General features: G+C 37.3%; 1 protein-coding gene across 3 annotated transcripts in view; it reads left to right on the top strand.

Annotated features, from left to right (window-relative positions):
• Nucleotides 1-12,296, top strand: part of FAP (fibroblast activation protein alpha) — a 35,748-nt gene extending 23,452 nt beyond the window's left edge. For 2 of the 3 annotated variants that reach the window (XM_071747504.1, XM_071747503.1), the window contains 7 exons: nucleotides 1,073-1,267; nucleotides 3,626-3,680; nucleotides 6,885-6,984; nucleotides 9,284-9,348; nucleotides 10,223-10,295; nucleotides 10,555-10,628; nucleotides 11,963-12,296. In XM_071747504.1, coding sequence (XP_071603605.1) covers nucleotides 1,073-1,267; nucleotides 3,626-3,680; nucleotides 6,885-6,984; nucleotides 9,284-9,348; nucleotides 10,223-10,295; nucleotides 10,555-10,628; nucleotides 11,963-12,061 — 661 coding nt within the window. In that variant the 3' untranslated portion in view covers nucleotides 12,062-12,296. The remainder of the gene's footprint in view (nucleotides 1-1,072; nucleotides 1,268-3,625; nucleotides 3,681-6,884; nucleotides 6,985-9,283; nucleotides 9,349-10,222; nucleotides 10,296-10,554; nucleotides 10,629-11,962) is intronic. The other variant, XR_011726574.1, reaches the window with a different exon arrangement.
• The last annotated feature ends 7,088 nt before the right edge of the window (nucleotides 12,297-19,384 follow it).

Consider the following 19,384-nt stretch of genomic DNA (forward strand, 5'->3'; position numbering starts at 1 on the left):
ATGGTGGTTTTTTTAATATATTTCTTGAATAGAAATTCAACTCAATAGAAATGAGAGGGGTTTAGTGATAATCTTAATATTGCAAAGATTAGTCCCTCAGAGGAAGAAAGAGGATAAACATGTGGGCTGTTGTGTTCTTAACTCTGTTGCTTCTTCTATTTATCATTAAGCAGTCTGAAATTATTAATTTCAGCTTTGTTAATATGAAAAAATACAAGAGTCAGTTTCATTTTTTAAGAAAAAAATCCCAAACATCTCTAATCCATGTAGATTGCCTTGTTTGATCAAATGTTCCTTGTAAAAAGCATTTGACGGGAATCTAATCTATTGCATATGGGAAAGGCAACAGAAATTGCAGTGGTAAAAAAAAATGAGTGGCAGAAAGGAGGGCAAGGTGGGTGTAATAAACCTTACATCATCTTTTATTAGTCAGTGATAATCCAACGTTTCAAGAATGTTAAGTATGTTTGAATGAAGCTTAGAGTAGAAGATTAAGTCAGTCATGTCCTTGAGGTCAAATGTGTAATTTGCATTAGGTGATTCTCATGAGGAGAGTCTCGCTGCATTGCTCAGCCATGTGGGGTGTGTTCTGCTCAAAGCTCCTACACGTGATATTCCCTATTGAAGCAAAGGTCTGGGGCATGATTAGAAAGTGTATTTTTTTCTCCTGTTTTCTTTTTCATTGCTGACTGCATGTGGAGATCAAATGCAGAAAAGCACCAAAAGGGGCTGTTGACCTAAGGAATTCAGAGTGGAAAGAATCCGGTCTTTGGGATGTGACTCTTCCTTAGGACAAGGACCTGATGCTGCATCCTGTAGTCTAAGCTAAAACTAATGATGTCATTAAGGCATAGGACCTGAAGGATTAAAATGGATTTCAGATAGCAAAAAGCTCACAAGTATATGAAAATGGTAGTTGAACTGTTTGTTTACTGAACACTCTGAGCCACAGCGATATAGTAAAATATTTGTACAGAAAATGCAAGACGTACCTAAAGCTATAGCCCAGTATCTGGTAATCATTTATAAATTTTTAAACATGAGCTGAAATTATGTGAATTTTCACCCACAGATATGGAGGACCTTGCAGTCAGAATGTAAAGGAAACATTTAGTATTAGCTGGATAACCTATCTTGCAAGCAAAGAGGGAATTATTGTTGCTCTAGTGGATGGCAGAGGGACAGCTTATCAAGGTGACAAGATTTTACATGCAGTATATCGAAAACTAGGAGTCTATGAAGTTGAGGATCAAATCTCAGCAGTGAAGTAAGTAAAGTATCTGTTTGTATAACTGTTTTACTTACAAAAGTACAAGAAGTAATGTGAAAAAAATATTAAGTATACTTCTCAGCCTCTCTTCTGGAAACTGAGGTCTCCGGGAAATAAGACAAAAAGACTTGTAGAAATAAAATATTAAAGTGCTTGATGTCAGTGATGTTTTGTGTGGTCTGTAAAGGCCATATACTACTAAGTCCACCTTTGGACCTCACCACTTCCATTTTATAAGAGCATAATCAGAGGCTTCAGTCCCAGGCCTAAAGAGATCCATGTGTCAGTGGGGAGAGGTAAGCCAAAAATCCACAGTGATGTACCACAGTAATTAGCTAAAGGTCAAATGTGAAGTGCTACAAAATTGAGTCCTGACAAAAGTGTTGTAGAGGTCACTGATAGTCATTAGTTTGCTTCCATGCTATTTTAGGATACAAACAGATGCAACAGTCTGAGGTCCTCTGGTAGTTGTTCCCAAAGAGTTGCTCCCTTGGATCTAAACACTTAAAGTTCTTCAAGTGAAAAGAATTCTCTAAGCAGAGTTTTTGGGAGGATGTGAAAGTTGAAGTAAAGAAAAGCTGCCTGTTAAGCTTACAGATGCATTAGCACTGCTGAAGTGAAGTTAGTTTGGACCCACTGGTGTGCCACACAGGAGTAATTAGTGTAACCTTTGCTCTGGAATTTGGCCCATCAGAGCACTAATAGATTTCCAGGTGCAAATGTAAATACCCTCTTTACCCCAGTAACAGATTTGACTCTGAGTAGCTTATCTCAAAACTGGATGTTGTAGTCCAGGTTTCCACAGTTTTCTCTGTTTCCCTGCATTTGCAAGTGTGTGTGAAGAGAGTATCTGCTGCTCTCCCTTTCAATGCCTCCTCACTGATATAAACATGCCATTATCCTTTTCAGTCATAAACAAAATAGAATAGCTGTGTATCATTTAACATTTTTCTGTTAATACATGATTTGATTTTATTTCTCAAAAATTTTTGCATGCAATAGCATGCTTTATCAGAAGGAAGAGAATGGTTTTTTATTATTCTGAATGGTCACTTAAACGTAAAGTGTCAGAGACAGGGGAGTTAAACTGATTCTGCAGTTGTAAAATCTGCTGAGACAGGCTGTGAAGAAGTGACCTCAGACTTCACACTTCCCAGTTTTCTGTCAGCACCTAAATTAAATTTTTTTCAGTTAAATGTATTGCATTCCATCTTCCTGATCAAACACATGGTTTTAGATGCACAATTTTTATAGAAGATCCTATACTCTAGTGGGAAGTTCTTGGAGAGGCATTTATCTGCAGGAGGAGCCTCAGGGATTAAGACAGCAATGGAACAAAGCTGAGTAATCTTTTGGCTTTTCTAAATTTGTCCCACCCAGTTAGGATCCCGTGGTTTGGGTGCTGTCAGTCACTCATGCTTGTCCTAGTAAAAGAAGGCCATCAGCTGCTGCTGTGTGTGTGGGATGTATCTCGACCTATTTTGTTCCTCTTTCACTCCAAAACCTGTGTAGTCTTTTGCCTCCCCCTTCTCTTTGCTGTTGCTAATACAGGTCTGATAATACAGCTTCAAAATTTGGTGCAGGATTTTTGTAAGAGACCTGTTATTTATTAATCTCTTTGACATGTTGACTACTGAGTGCATAAGCAAGGTGCATCCTTCATCCAGTACAAGTTCATGCGTATTTGGAGTATTAGAAGATGTTTTCCTCAGTATTCTTTTTTATTATAGTAGAAGTACGTGCTCTTCACTTTTCAGGCTCATAAAAAAGAAAACTTCTTGCTTTATGAAATTTCTAATCTCAGAGGTTCATACTGTGCTTTTTCAGGGATCATAGTATCACATCCTTGTAAAATTATCATGTTGAACATATTGATGGATATGATGAAAACGGTGATAGACTGTGGGAAGGCAGAGCTATGGCAAATGAAATGTGGCTATCAGCAGTACCATTTTTGAACTTTTTTGTGTGCAGGCACTTGGGCATATGTCTGTACATATTCATACACACACACACATATATATGTGCACATGCACAACATGAGTGTAAATATATGAGGTTTAATCTAGTCTGGACTAAATTTCCATGTGGATTCTAAGTATAAGAAAAAATAATTTCTTTGCCAAAAGGCCTGTTATGCAGAGTCCTCACCCACAAAAATTATTATCCTTTTCCTCTGAGATACCTATTAATTAAATTATTGATACTTTGTAGAAATCATACATGCTATGCTGATTGTCAGATTGGTGGGATGTGTGGAAAAAAATGAAAGTAAAAGTATTTTTCACTAATTTGTTATAGTATTAACAATCTTCTGCAACAGTGCATTAATTTCTGTGATTTTATTCTCCACAGGAAATTTATAGAAATGGGTTTTATTGATGAGAAACGAATAGCAATATGGGGCTGGGTAAGTGGTTGGGATTTTTCTATCATTTTAAAATAATCCTGTGATTTAGTTTGTTAATACTTCCTTATTCTGTCCTAAATCTGTACAAAATTTCTCCTACAAGTGTTTGATGGTGTTGTCAAAGGGGATAGTTCCTGTTAGTACATTGCTAGAGCTATTCAATTTATTGATGACCTGGATGAGAGAATAGAGTGTACTGTCAGCATGGTTGCTGATGACACAAAACTGGGAGGATGGCTGACACCACAGAAGGATGTGCTGTCATTCAGAGGGACAACCTCTGAATGGAGAGTTGGGCAGAGAGAAATTTAATGAATTACAACAAGGGCAAGTGTAGAGTCTTGCGTCTGGGAAAGAACAACCCCAGCTGCTGTCGGAGAGCATAGGGGAAAGGGACTTGGAGCTGCTGGTGGATGGAAGGATGACCATGAGCCAACAATGTGCCCTTGTGGCCAAGAAGGCCAATGGCATCCTGGGTTGTATTAGAAGGGAGGTTAGTAGAGAGGTCAAAAGAGGTTTTCCTTCCCCTCTACTCTGCCCTGGTGAGGCCGCATCTGGAATCTCGTGTCCAGTTCTGGGCTCCCTCCATTCCAGAAAGATCAGGAACTGCTTGAAAGAGTCCAGCACAGAGTGACCAAGATGATTAAGGGAGTGGAACATCTCCCTTATGAGGAGAGACTGAGGGATCTGGGTCTCTTCATCTTGGAGGAGAATGAGGGGTGACTTCATTAATGTTTATAGATTTGTAAAGGGTGAGTGCCAGGACGACAGAGTCAAGCTTTTCTCAGAGCTGACTAACAATAGGACAAGTGCCAATGGGCATAGGCAGTTCTGTATAAATATCAGGAAGAGTTTTTTCACTGTGAGGGTGACAGGGCACTGGAAAGGCTGCCTGGGGAGGTTATGGAATCTCCTTCCCTGAGACATTCAAAACCCACCTGGACACGCTTGTGTGTGACCCTGCTCTGGCAGTGGGGGGTTGACTAGATGATCTTTCAAGGTTCCTTCCAGCCCCTAACTTTCTATGATTCTATGCAACTGCTACAACGTAGGACCCCAGGAAGGGATCTTTGGCAGCTCAGGAGGGAATTCTGAAAAGCTAGGTCAAATACATTGTTTGGACTTCTTAAATTTAAGAAAATTGAGATATTTTAATTGTCTTTCCTTTTAACTTAGGAATTTACTGGCATGGTGTCAAAATTCAATTATTCCTTTCTAATCTGAGATAAAAATAATGAGAAAAGTCCTATGAAAATCTCTCAGCAGAAAATGTGACCCTTGCATCATTCTGAATCACTGAATACTTGACTGACTTTGAAATGGTCAGTAGGGATGACTGTGGGTCTAAGGGGTGTACAGCACTGACAGCTTCACCAAGAAGTAGAAAAAATTGTACAGTATAGGAGTCATTCCAAGTAATTCACCAGTCTATTTTTCATCCTTGATGTTTTGGGGCACTTTTCTTTGTAACAATTCCAGAACCTTTCATAGCTGGAAGTCCTTATTATTAATTATTATTACTACCCTTATGCACTGAGATCTGTCTTCTGATATGTCACTTTTTGTTTTGTTTATGCTTTTGCCGGTTTTTGTTTGTTTTCATTGGCCCAGTTTCATTGTACGAGGCTTGCCCAAAAACACACCAGTGTGGATTCAGTTCATCTATATCTGCAGAAGCTGCCTGATCTTAGACAGCACATGAGCTCAGTAGCTATAATATTCAAATAACAGCGCAGTTGTGAAACCTGTCAGGGTTTTTTTTTCATATTTTTCTATTTCTTATTCCATTTTCTGGTCTATAACCTTTGAAAAGAGTTGAGAGGTGTTTTCTTGTATAAATGTATACATATATCCAGGAGCTTGGCAGGTATACATGAACTATGCAACTCATCGTACTCTCAGACTCACCAAACACTTCAGGATGACAAAATATCTTAAAAAACTGCTAGAGCAATTCAGATTTTGAATTATCTTTTCTTGTTGCAGTATATAGATCTCATCTGCCTTATCCCAATCCTCTGCTTTTTCACCTTATGGACTGATTTTTTAAAAGATAAAATGAGCCAATCAAATTAGCTGGAAAAATTGTAAAAATTATTGTTTCCATTAGCATATCCCTTACTGTCATTTCAAGCTGGAATGTCAAATGGAGGGAGAGACTAATTTAATTTTGTAAAAAAAAAAATGAAATTCATAGTTTTGCTTATTTCCCTTAGTCTTTTCTATGCAACTGCTGAGACTGATAAGGTTCAGAATTCTGTATGACACACCTCATATTTTTATCTCTTCCTCCATTCCAAAGTAATCAGTAATTCCTTGTTTCCCAAAAACCTTATACAATTTTTCCAACTTTATACATTTTCCAACCCCTGTTCCATATCCTATGGACAGCCAAAACAAATGCCCTGCAGCTACCCCTGCACAGTTCCACAGAGCTATTCTAATACCCAGGTTTACTTACTACTTCACCTAACTTCCAGTTATTAATTTATTCTTCCTTGCTGGGTCACAGGAATCAGGCCAGTAAGTAACAGGCAGTAGAGAGGAATTGGTCCAACCTCAAGGTCTCAAGTAGTTGAGTTTATTATTACTGATGATGGGGTTGGTTCAACATGTCAATCATTAGAAAAAACTAAGTAGCTTGTTAAGGGAGGGGAAAAAACAATCTACAACTCTTCTTGGAGGTGCACATGGAAAGGATGAGAGGCAATGAACACAAGTTGCCACAAAGGATGTTTTGTGTAGTTAAAAAAATTTATGGCAATGGTGATAAACATTGAAACAAATTGAGTAGCGAGACTATGTAATGTGGATGTGACTCTGATCAACTTCGTGTAAAACTGAAGTTAGCCTTGTTTTGAGTCAGAGGTTTCATTAGATTACCTTGAAGGACCCTTCCAACTTGAAGTTTTCCAAGATCCTAAGTGGTAATAAGAGCAGGATGCAGTGATAAGCATTAAAGAAGTTGCAAAAAATAAGTGATTCACTAACATTGTCTAATCTTTCTCACAAGAAATCACAACAGACCCATCTGTAATATCTAAGTTCTTTAAAAAAAAATAAATAAATAAAAGCTTGTGTTGCTTTGTCGTCCAGGCATTCAAAGCAAAATATTTACTTTGGAATTAATTTATATGAGTTAGATTAAGGAAACAAAATGATACTTCACCAATAATTTTAAACTGTCTGTGGTTTTTTTCCTAGTCTTATGGTGGATATGTAACTTCTTTGGCACTTGGATCTGGAAGTGGAGTTTTTAAATGTGGAATAGCTGTGGCTCCTGTTTCCAGCTGGCAATATTATGGTATGGAAACTTGTCATAAATACTGACTTGAAGCAAGATGTAGCATTTAATTACTTTCTAAATTAAATCATTGCAGAAGACGGGCAATATGAAACTTAAATTCCTAAGAGTTTTATGTCTAGTTACTTGCAATGTTTTTAAGTTTAATTTTTATCTTGCTGAAAGTAACTGACTACACCTAGAAGTTTGGAACAGACTTTGTCACACAGAAGTTACCCGATAATTCCATCTGCACATCTGTAACAGTAAGTGTGTAAAGCCCTCTTGATAAACTGCTGTGCTCCAAAGTGATGTGCCTAAGTATCACTGAATTCAGAAAAAAAAAATTATTTTTATGACAGTAATGGAATCACATTGCACTTCAACTTCAAATACTGAAATTTATATCTGTCAGGAATCAGTATCTCTGATGTCTGCAAAGTTATTTACCAAAAGCAGTGGAAAAGAGAGTCAGTTAAGTCTCATACAATTTTAAAAAGAAAGTAAAAATTTCTCTTTCGATGTTTCTCAGCCACACCGTCTGTGTTGTTTTGTTACAAGACATATTTTTAATTATATTTATCAACTTAGGCTCCAAATTGTTTCAAAGGAAACAACTCCAGGAGAATATGCCCAGGCCATTACTGTGTGACTAAAGCAGGAGCATACTCATGCTTATTTGCAGACCTGTTAAGCTTTTGGCATGGGGTAAAGGACCCTTAGTGTAAAAAAGAACTATGGTATGCATGTTTTCAGTGAGCAAAATGTAGCACTTTGAACACATTTACTTAGCATATGGTCGTTTGCAAAGAAGTCTTAGTTATGAAAAAAATTTTTGTTAAATGGGAAAGATTCCTTCCCTGACTGCTAGCACAGACATTCCTTGTATTTACTGTGTTTTGCAAACAAAGATAAAAACATTTGTATGACACAGGAAGCATAGTCTTCGTATTTTCACTGGCATGAAGATTTTTTTAAAGACATTTTCACTCTTGATTGCAGAATTATTTCCAGAATGCAGGCATAAAGCACTATTTTTGCAGAAGTCCTTCAGTAAAATAAGAGATATAAACATTTCCTCAAGCATTACAAATTGAATGAAGCTTTTAAGTTGAACTATATTAGACCCACACCACTGCAATCTCTACTTTAGATGAATTCTCAGGGGGGAGTTGAAGAATCTTGGTAAAGACACATTGTAATATCCAAACATGCAAAACTACCTCTGCTAAGGAAGGAAAGAGGGAAGGAATGAAACAGAAGGAAGTTATGACTCTCGAGCTTTGTCAAGCAGATCATGTAAACATTAGGGTGACCTGTGTTAAGGGCAAAACTACAGGATGCTACATGTCTGAGCCTCTAAGTATCAATATATCAAAGATGTAGTGTCCCCTAGAGCTTCTAAATTCTGTCCCACCTTCTTTTAGATGCACACATTATTGTCTGGACCATAATCTTATTTCTGAAATCCTCACACTCACCTCCATTTTCTTTCAGAGTTTATAACAGCCAAGTTATAAGATGGCAAGAGAAACTGCATGCAGAGACAATGTATAGCTAAAGCATTAGATCTGTGACACTAAAATTCACAATTTGTGTCCATTTTCTTCCTCAGTAACTGACAAGCCAAATCTTCTGCTTAGTCAGTATAATGCAGTTCTGCTGACTTCTGAGGTCTTGTAGTAGCTATATGTATAGAAAAGAATGGAGAATTTGTCTCAGAATACTGTAGAAATGCCAGCCATTCATAAGGAGTCTAGTTTCTAGTAATTAGAAAAAGGAATTAAAGAGATCTGAGCAGCAATTGTATTACTTTTTTGTTGCAAGCCTGTATTGTTTCCTGCTCCTTGCTGCACAGAACTTTTCAATAGGAAAAGGACAACATAATATCCATATTTACTATATATACACAAACACATCCCAGGCTGGAATTCTGCTCAGCTTCTCTTATTAAGTGTCAAAAATAGTCTGCCTCATCTTTCCACCATGAACCACTATTGGTACATAGGCTCATTCAGCTGACTTGTGGAGTTCAACCCAATAGCATAAAACACTATCATCTAACTACCTTTGTCCACAAAACCTTCTGTTGGTTCCACAGATTAGTATCAAACCACTGTTTCTGCAAGGAAGGTTTGGAGGATATTTATTAATTAACCTTCATAATTGTTTCTTTTTAAATATGTTTGAATTTTATGCATTATGAGGAAATCAAACAGAACAGATTTGGTTAAAATAAACAACTTGCTACATGTCACTTGAGGCACAGAAATATCTGTACATTCGTCATCTTTGGGTTTTTTTTTCTTTAATGTCACAGCATCAATCTACACAGAACGATTCATGGGTCTTCCTGTAAAGTCCGATAATCTTGAACACTACAAGGTGAGAATTCTTTTCCTGTGTTGATCTGCCTTAAACTTGAATCACTCTTCCATGGACAAGTAGAACTGTGAAAAAAGAAAATGACCCACCAGCTTAGACAGTGGTAGTCCTGTAACAAATAAACTACTGCTGTGAAATTCAGGTCTCCATAGTAATTTGTGAGTTTGTATTTGTATTTAGCATTAAAATACGCTAAATTGAAGGATCCTGATTTTATCACCTGGACAAGTCAAAGAGTTCTGCCAGTGTAAACCATTAGCCTAGGTAAGAATTCATGTGAAAGATGTTAAAATGAAGATGTTTGTGAGGTTTTATTTGGTACTGTTAGCTGGGGTATGCAAACAGATTCATGCACACTTAACTCTCGGATAATAACATCATCAGGATACTAAAGCATCAGAACAGCTTCACCTACCAGGAACAGGATGCCTTTCTTCACATTGATAGGAAGTTGATAGCTTCCTCTAGCAGCACACATACCAACTCTGGATACAGAGAAGTCTGAATTAAAACCCAAATAAATTTGTGGAAAGACTCCTGTTAACCATGTTCTCATTCCCTGTTTACCATCCCAACTCAGAAACAGAAATGCTCAGTGCCAAACTGCCCTGTTAGAGCTGTCTGGGTAGCCAGGAATTAGTGTTCAGGGAATGATACATGGCAAGTGCTGTGCTTTTGTGACCTGGCCCTTAGAAAAGAAACTAAATATACATGGCTTCTGTTATAATCTCAGATTGATAGGAAGACACTGCAGGCATTATTATGTCAATCCAGCTGTTTGATTATTGTTCTACAAGGTAATGAAAGCCTTTGAGCTCTATGACTTAACAGTTTAAATTGAAGCTGCTGAACTGTTCATTTTTCCTCTCAACAGAATTCAACTGTGATGGCAAGAGCAAAGAATTTCCAAAATGTAGAGTACCTTCTCATCCATGGAACAGCAGATGGTGAGGTTTGCAAAAGGCAGTACAAATACAGAGCCAGATCACTTTGTTTGAAAAACATTAAGCATCTTTTTATGCCTTTGATTAGGGTCAGTACTTAGAGCTTTGGTAGATTTCCATATGATATAAGACCCTTATTTATTCTTAATAATATCAACTATATAATTCTTGATAATTACTGGACACAATTTAATGGACTATAACTTTATGCTTTGTGGTATTTACATGTTTCAACAGACAATCTCTTTTTTTCCTTTTTCAGATAATGTACATTTTCAGAACTCAGCACAAATTGCAAAAGCTCTGGTAAATGCACAAGTGGATTTTCAGGCAATGGTAAATAACTGACTATTTTTCATTTTCAGCAGTGGTTAATAGCTTTATCAATAAGCTTATCTCACATTTGGCGATGTTTTTAAAAACCAATTCATGTGAACATGCTTTAAAAATCTGGTAATTACTTGTGCTTTTGTTACTCTTTATAAGTAACTTCTTCTTCAAAGTATTTGCCTGGTTTTAGTTTGATTTTCTTTTCTTCCTTCTTGCCCTTTGAATGCTAGCAGTATTTATCTCTTGTCAAGAATAACTTTGAGGCTTTTAAAATGAGCCAGGGAGGAGAATAAGAGTCCAGCCTCCTCACAAAAGTTGGTGGTAGCGAGTAAAAGAGAGAAAGAGGAAGGAGCTGGTGTCTGGGGTGAAAACCATCACGAGTTCCAGCAGAATCTGTCTTGACCTGGACGTGCTTGCCACAGGTGTGAGGTGAAACAAACAAAAAAGGTGGAAGACCTTTTATATCCAGGATCAGAAAAAAAAACAAGTTCTCTGCAAAACTTTCTAGGGGTAGCAGAGGGTAACACATATGAGAGTAACACATAGACAAGAAGTTAGGGGATATAAATTAGGAATTAATAGGGGGAAGGTAGTTCTGAATTACATGCTAAGTTCTGCTTCTGCACTTTTCTCAGGGCTACTGACTAAAGAGTTTGCCCGCTGTCAAATGTAATGGCTTTCTGCCTGATTCCACTTTCCCAGGGCCATGAATGCCCCAAAAAGGGATCACACAGGGATCCCCCTGTGCTTGCGGTTTCTAGGCCCTTTTGTGCATTCCACATCACTCCTTTACTGATCTTTAGCAAACCTGGGTTATTTCAACAAATATCCAGAGTACTGGACACAGTTGTAGCCATTCTATTTCAGCTACAGTGAAATGTCAGTTATTTCTAAGAGAGTAATTCATATGGGTATTTTATTTACAGTACACCATTCATAATGTTCATGCTGTAATGAAGGATTGGAAGCTTGCTGCTTAGAGCCCAGTATTCCTAAGCAAGACTGTGACCCTCCCATTGCCAAGGCCATGCAACAGGTTGAGGATGTTTCATCCCTAGGACCATCTCAAAGCTCTTTTGTCTGACTTAGTAGAACTGACTTCTTAGTACTGAGGCAGTCATGCTTACTCATAAATTACAGAAGGTTTAGAAACTTTTTTAGCAGGAATATGAATATATTGGAAGCTGATAAAAATACTAGCTAGTCCCTCTGTTTTCTTGAGGCATTTGCTTCCCTCTATATGGTAATAAAATAAAGTTCTTGTTTTATTTAAATATGGCAGAACTGAAAACATAACACAGGGAGTTCATGGATTCTTTTTTTTTTCTTTTCTTTTTCAGTGGTATACTGACCAGAACCATGGAATTCCAGGCCTTTCCAGCAAGCATCTATACACACATATGACTCACTTCCTCAAACAATGTTTTTCTTTGTCATAATAAGCAGGCTGTTCAGAGCATGCTAAGGTGCCTGATACATCTCTGGAAGAATGCAATGATAACTGTATAACAGGTTATATCGTTTTCAGGTGAATTGGTAACAGGAATTTTTAAGTTTTAAACCTGATGTTTACATCCACTTTTGATAATGTATTTTAGCAAATGTTATGCTAATACATGTTTTCGTACACTTAACACATTTGATAGAAAAAAATAAAATCAGTATGTAAAATGCCATGTGCATTTATTGCCATCTTTCTTAAACTTTCATTCTACAATCCAAAGGTAGGTGGTCCCTTGCAAAGGCATACTGCCAAATCAATATGCTTGCATTTGTTAACTACAACTGTAAAATGGGAAAGGACAAAGAAATCAATGCAAGTACCTAATTTGCATCCTAACAAAAACCAGTTTCTCAAGATTTTTTTCCAAATTCTTGGGAATCTGAGCAGGGATAGGAACATATAATATTAAAGCTGATGTTTGGATGCTTTTCCAGAATATTAAATGCTGTGTTCAAATTTTACTCAACTCTTACTGAAACCTCAATTCTGCAAAAATCCTAGCCTTAAGGTTTAAATATGGTAGCTATTTTATCTCAGTGTTTTTTCTCCCTGTGCTCATAACATGTGCAACCTATTGACCTGTTTTTAATCTCTAATCATCACCTTAGCATTAAAATTAATCTCAGCGTTATTCATCCCAGACTGGAGAGAAAGGATCAAAGGATTATGCATGTTTTCTTTTCTTTGTTTCCAATGAAACTATTTTAGGGAGTCTTAAAAATGCTAGAGGCTTATAGTGATTGGAATACTTGTATTCTTCTGAGTAGAGATTAAATCAGTCCTGTCATAATATAAGAATAGGAACAACGTAATTGGCCAGAGATCCACTGTAGATGAAATTATTCTCAGGTAACACATATTAACAATTTTGAGTTAGTCTACAGTATAACAACTGTGGTCTGTCTAACACAGTATCTCATCTCTGGTCTTAGCCAGTGAGAGTAAAAAATAACTGAAAAAGGTTGTGGAATAGCCTTGCTACAAAGCAAGCTGCTTCCTAATTCAGTCAGAGATTGGTTGCTGCTTCTTTGTGCAAAAGCAAGGGGTTTCATTTGACCCTCTTGACAAAAACGTGGGGTTTAGCCAAAATAATTAAAATATGGAAGTGATCTGCTGTGTAACAGCTTCCTTCGTTTTGTTAATGGCAATATCAAATCTGATTTTCCACACATGAGAACATTCCTCAGACACATCTTTATGTAAATGTAGTTGCCAAGCTGTTTGTAATGGTTAAATTATACTTTGATGGGAAGTCTTCAGAAAATACTCAATTAGTTCAGGTTTTTTTGGAACTGCTGCCAATTATGTGACGTTAATGAGCTTTTTGTTGGTAATGTAATTAAAATTCAACTGCTATAATGGCTAAAGGAAAAAATTACAGCTCTGAGAAAGTTAACATTAAGCAAATACAACACAAAGTGGGGCTAATTAGATTTTGATTTTATGGTCCTGTGTGCATTTGCTGCATACTGCAGTAGTCTCGGTAATTTTACAAATATGAAATACAATTCAGTTGGAATTACTGAGATTTAACTCTCAGTTTCCTTTATTGATACACCACCACAGAAACCACTGCAAAATTTTGCTGAAAGAGAAAAATTGAGCTCATATCCCAGATTCTTTAAAATTTTAGATACCTGAATATGTCAATGAGAACCAAGAATGATTTTTAAAACAGCATGGTATCAATCTCACATAAATATAAATTTATTAAGTTGTCTTTACATTTCTGCACCTTTATTTTTTTTTTTAAATTTTGAAAATACTATCAGCTCTGGAAATTGGGCCAGATAAATTGGCCCTTTGTGAATACCATAAGTAACAAAGTGATGCAATATGTTGTTCACACTCTGTCCATAGGTCTGTTGTCAAAAGCTTCTGCAAGTCTTTAGACCAAAGGACGTTTCAGAAAAATGTGTAAAATAAAATACCAGAAGGTGTATCTTTCCCCAGGGATGCATTAGCTGTTTTATTATTAATCTGCCCTTATATTTGGTTGTTTCCAAGGGCAATCAGAGTATATTTCTTCCAAGCTGTCCACCTAGAAGCCACAGCTTGGCTTATAGGAAGCACTCGTGAGGATAAAACATGAAAAAATAAGTACATCATGCTACTGTCAGTTTTGCTTCATTGTTTTTCATGTTGTTAATTTATTTGCCTTATGTAGCATTCCTGACAAAGAAATTCATCTTCAGAAGAGTGTGACATTTACACTGAGCTCATGGAATAACCTAAAAGGCTTTATGACTGGGCAGCCATGTATTTTGATAACCTGTTGGGAAAATGTCCTAGGATGCTCTGAGCATCAAAAAAACCTCTTAAAAACGAAGAGAACATCAAATTGCTGGCCTGTGCTAATAAAAGGTAATATCCTAGTCATTCATTAGCAATGGTGCAGAGCATTTCAAACCTGGTGTTTCAGTATGACAAGATTACAGAATGGTTAGGGTTGGAATGGAACTTAGAAGGTCGTCTTGTCCCACTGCCTTGTTCAAATAGGGTCACCTACAGCCATTAGCCCAGGACTGTGTCTAAGAGGATGGAGACTCCACAACTTCTCTGGGCTACCTCTGCCAGGCTCTGTCACCTTTATAGTAAAAAAGCATTTCCTTATGTTCAGACAGTATCTCCTGTGTTCAGTTTGTCTGCTCTCTCCTGCCTATGTCACCAACCACCGCTGAAAGGAGCCCGGCTCCATCTTCTTTACATCCTCCCTTCATTTATATACAGTGGTACCATCTTCCTGAGCCTTTTCTTCTGTAGAAAGATAACTTCTTCCATTCTGCATTGCTGTCTGCAATCACAATCCATGTTACAGGCATCACCACATTCAGTGCACTGTTATTTTCCTTGTTCCTTTTAAATCTAACATAAAGTATTTATACCTCTGTAACAGAGCTTCAGCACAGTTAAAAATGAAAGGGCTTGTCCTGAAGAATCAAGCTGAAGCCAACAAAAAAGTCTTTTAGGCTTAATCTTATATATGAATAAAAAGTATACCTATCAATACTGCAGGCATAAGATATGGTATGTAGCAGCCAACACTGGGACACAGCTTGTTATGAAGGTAAGAAAGGATAGCTTTTATGACATTCTCTAAGATGATACATGAATATCCTCAAAGTTTTGCTTCCCACCTTCAAAAGTTTTATAGAAGATCCAGTTTTTAGAAAATGCTTTTCACTTTCTACTCTTCTTTTCTTTTTTGAATAAGGATCTCCCATTTCAGATACCCAAAAATAGCACTGCAGACAATGAAATTAAATCTTTAAATATCTGTGATATAAAAAAAGTGCGTAAGCCTCTGCAGATGGGTCAGAGTGGTTCCAAAGTAGATACACAGCCACAGATACAGCTGTTTACAAATCAGTTTCCTCTGCACAACCTGTGTATCTTTTACAAAATCAAGCTAGAGCTGCAAAGCAAAAACTGCTTTGTTCTGGGAACTCAGGTTCACATAAATAGTAGCAAATCCACTGCTTCCACTGCAAACCTTTAATTCTCCAACTCTCGTTTTCATTGCCTGCCTTATTCATGCTGTGTGAGTTGTACATATCACTAAACATGGGATCCTCATATTTCAAACATGGAACTACATCCTTTGCTTCACTTAGAATTCCTGCAGCTGCAAAGAAGGCCTAAAGAGAAAACAGAATTGGTAGAAGATCCAGTATAACCCCAGCCAGGCTCCAGAACTTGGTTAGTTTTATATTCATTTAAGTCTCATATCAAGTCAGATTCAGACTACATTCAATACTTTCCAGTTTGCCCGTCAGTTCCAATTACGAGGCACAGCTGTTTAGTACATTTTATAGAGTCATTTGAAGGCTCTATATTTAATCTGAATAATTCATAGTATTTGCTAAGAGCATTTGGTATTACTTTCAATTATGAACATTGTCTTCACAGAATGTAAAGTAACAAGTACATACTTGGCCTGCTCTCCTGCTTGCGCAAATTGATGCAGCTCCATTGGCTTCCAGTGGAGCGATTCCAATTTCTGTGAGCAGACAGCGTGGCTTGCAGCACAGACACAGCAGCTCTCCCTCCTGAGGTACAGTGAGCAAGGATCTTCATGCTATGTCAGTCCTCCACTTCAGAAAACATTCTTGCTCTTCAAAGTGTAACTGTGGGGTTGTACACATACATAGGCACCTTTTTGTGTGTGTTATGTATAGGTACAAATGTATGTATGTAATATGATGCATGGTTTATGTATGAATACCATCTCCTTCCTACATATGTTGCACTGATTCCCAGAAGGGGAATGCAGGGTTCTTTTGGCTGATTATCATGTAGCAAGGACAGGAAGAGAACCCAAACTGTGAACTCACAGTTGACAAGGTTAGGAAGAGAAAAATGCTTTCCGTGCAAGAAAGAAAATGGTGTTGGCTGTAGTCATAGCCCAAGATAGCTTCTCCTCTCTCCCATGTTCTTTAGATATGTAATGGATAATATAATAATAAATATATAATGAAGACATTGTGAGGTGTTGACTTTTGAAAGTGAAAGCATTTGTTGGGTGGTTTTTTTACTTTTTTTTTTTACTTTTGAAAGTCAGCAATATTGAAGGCTTAAATTTTTAATATTTTTCTTGTACCAACAGTTAAAGAGTTGAAACATCTTAGAAAACTATGATATTCAGAGAATGATAGCCAGTTATAGCAAATACATGGGCTCTACTTTTCTGAAAAGCCATGCCAACTGGAATTATCACTGCTAGAACATCAGGTTCAGTGTGCAACTGGTAAGAATTCTACTTCTCATTTTACTTTCCCCACAGATGTTTTTTTTTCACCAGTGAGTGCAGTATGCTCCCTTTGATAGCAGCTTTTACCTGGTGCTGACATGATACAGGAAAATTTTATCAACTCCAAATACAGAGAACCCAAGATGAAGTTTTTTTTTGATGAGTCCAAGTGAATCACGAAAAACATTCAAATGAAACATTTCTGAAGGCAGATCACTTCTGGGTTCTGTCTCAGTCTGACTCAGTTGAAGTGCTGTCTCACAGGTGAACTATGATAAAGAGGAGAGAGTGAGGTTGACCTTTGACTTTAGCCAAAACATGCCATCTCATTATTGTATTTTACAACATGAGAGAAAAAGAACTGAGTAAATATGCATATTTAATACACTTGTTTCAGTTTTCTACATCTGTTTGGTAACTCTTGTTTGCTCTGCTCTGGAAATCTGTAATTTAGACTAAGCTACGGAAACTGAAGGTTGCATGGTTCTTTGAGGCAGTTTCCTTCTTTACTGTAGTTTTTATTGTCTGTGTATCACTTGAAAAACAAATAATCACTCACCTCCTAGATGCCAGATGACCTGTTAGATGACATAGCCTGTGTAACAACTTGCCCAGCCAGGTGCACTGAGCCGCTCTGTCTCATTTTTTTTTCAGAAATCATTCTACTGTAAACAAAGAACTTCATCTGACACAAGAAAATAAACTGGGCTAAAAAAAAGAAAAAATAATGTCCTGTTTCCTGAAGGAGATAATATTCTCTCAAATTCCCTATTACCTATTTAGAAAGCTATGTATCTTTAACTCAGCATGCAGTGAGAGAGTTGTCTGTAGAAATCAGGTTCAACAAATGTGTGTATTGTCCTGCCACTAAAAAAAAAAAAAAAAAAAAAAAAAAAAAACACCAAAAAAACCCCAAAACCGCCTCAATGGCCCTTTCATCACCATCTGCTGTCCTGTCTGGGTACTGCAGGGCTGGGCAGCCCTTCTCCCGCAGGAGCCTCAAAGCTGACCAACTTCATGAAAAATCAGTGCCTTCTAACACTTAGTGTTGAATTTATATCTAAAATTTCGCTTAGAATTCCCTGTATAACGCTGATGAAGATTAAATAGAAATTACATTTAAATTAATTCTGTAGTAGAGATTACAAGGTATCTCAGTGGAATCGACATCTCACAAAAATAAGCAGATTTGAGGTACAAGGTTGTTTCCAGATCTATTTTGGCTCCTCAGGCAACATGTCTTAAACATTAAAAGAGTTGTTCCCCCAGCAGAATTTGGTATATGCAGTTGTTAATTCTGGTCATTTCACACAGAAACAGATGAAAGCCAAGTCTGATAAACATGTATGCAAGTTGCATATCCTATGCCTATCAATAACTGGGAATCCATGATTTTGAATGGCTGTGAAAAATATAATTAGGAACAGGAAAAAAAATAGGACATGAGAAGGAGAACATGTGGAAAACAGGGAAAAAGAAGAAGTAATTAAAAGGAGTAAAAAAAATATAGAAAATAAGGCTCTCAGAAATTACTGAATATATAGGCAGGAGGAAATGATGAAACAGAAGTTGTTCTCATATGTTTTCATTAGTAGAATTTTTACATTGTAGCTAGAAATGACAAAAATGGACCATGAATGGACGTAGATGGATCCAAGAGCAGATAAAAATTAGACATAAACACAAAACAAGTTTTTTTCAAACAGATTATGTGGACTGCGCAGTGAGGCTCAATGTTTCCCTAAACTCATACTGTGCTACCAAAGCAAGGTTTTTAGCACAGAGCTCTAGGAATGACCCATTAAGTTTTGTTCATCGGTCTAGGCAAACATTAGGGTTATTAAATGTATACAGTGCCTCAGTTGTATCATATTGGCTATGCCAGTCTAACTGTGGTCAGCCAGCAGAAAATTACCTCACTGAAGAAGATTCTTTGTTGGCTTCATGTGCCAGTGTCAGGGGAAGAAAGAGATTTTGCTGTAATATATGTGCTTTGTGCCAGAAACTAGGCCATGGGCCACCACAGACTGGAGCAGAGGCTGTCGTTACCGCTCAGTGAGATGTGAACTGGGATTCAAGACCCTTCCCTCTACTGAGCAGAGCTGAAAGTCTGGGTGCAGTCCTTCATATCCAATGGGTTTCCTGGACAGCCTGGAACCTTATATATGTAATAAACACATTTCGTGTTTGGTCCTTTTGCATTTTACAAAGAATTATCATGATGTAAGAAAAAGTCTTTTTAAAAAAACCTCCCCAGGAATTTCTTAAAAGGGGACATCTCACATGTTGCTTCATAGACAGCACAAGAGATCCATACTCCTGACTGGCACGTTTTTTCAGCTGCCAGGGCCATTGTGTCAATTGACACATGTGTCAATTTAACCTACCTGTCAATTTAACCTACCACCAGATGGTTGGACATAGGCTTATTTGCAGTGCTGCCCCACACCAGCTACAAAACAGCCCTCTTACTGAATGATGCAGTACCTTGATAGTAGGTGCCTAGAA

This window comes from Heliangelus exortis, chromosome 6 (genome assembly GCF_036169615.1).
Source record: "Heliangelus exortis chromosome 6, bHelExo1.hap1, whole genome shotgun sequence".
In the NCBI taxonomy this organism is placed as follows: Eukaryota; Metazoa; Chordata; class Aves; order Apodiformes; family Trochilidae; genus Heliangelus; species Heliangelus exortis.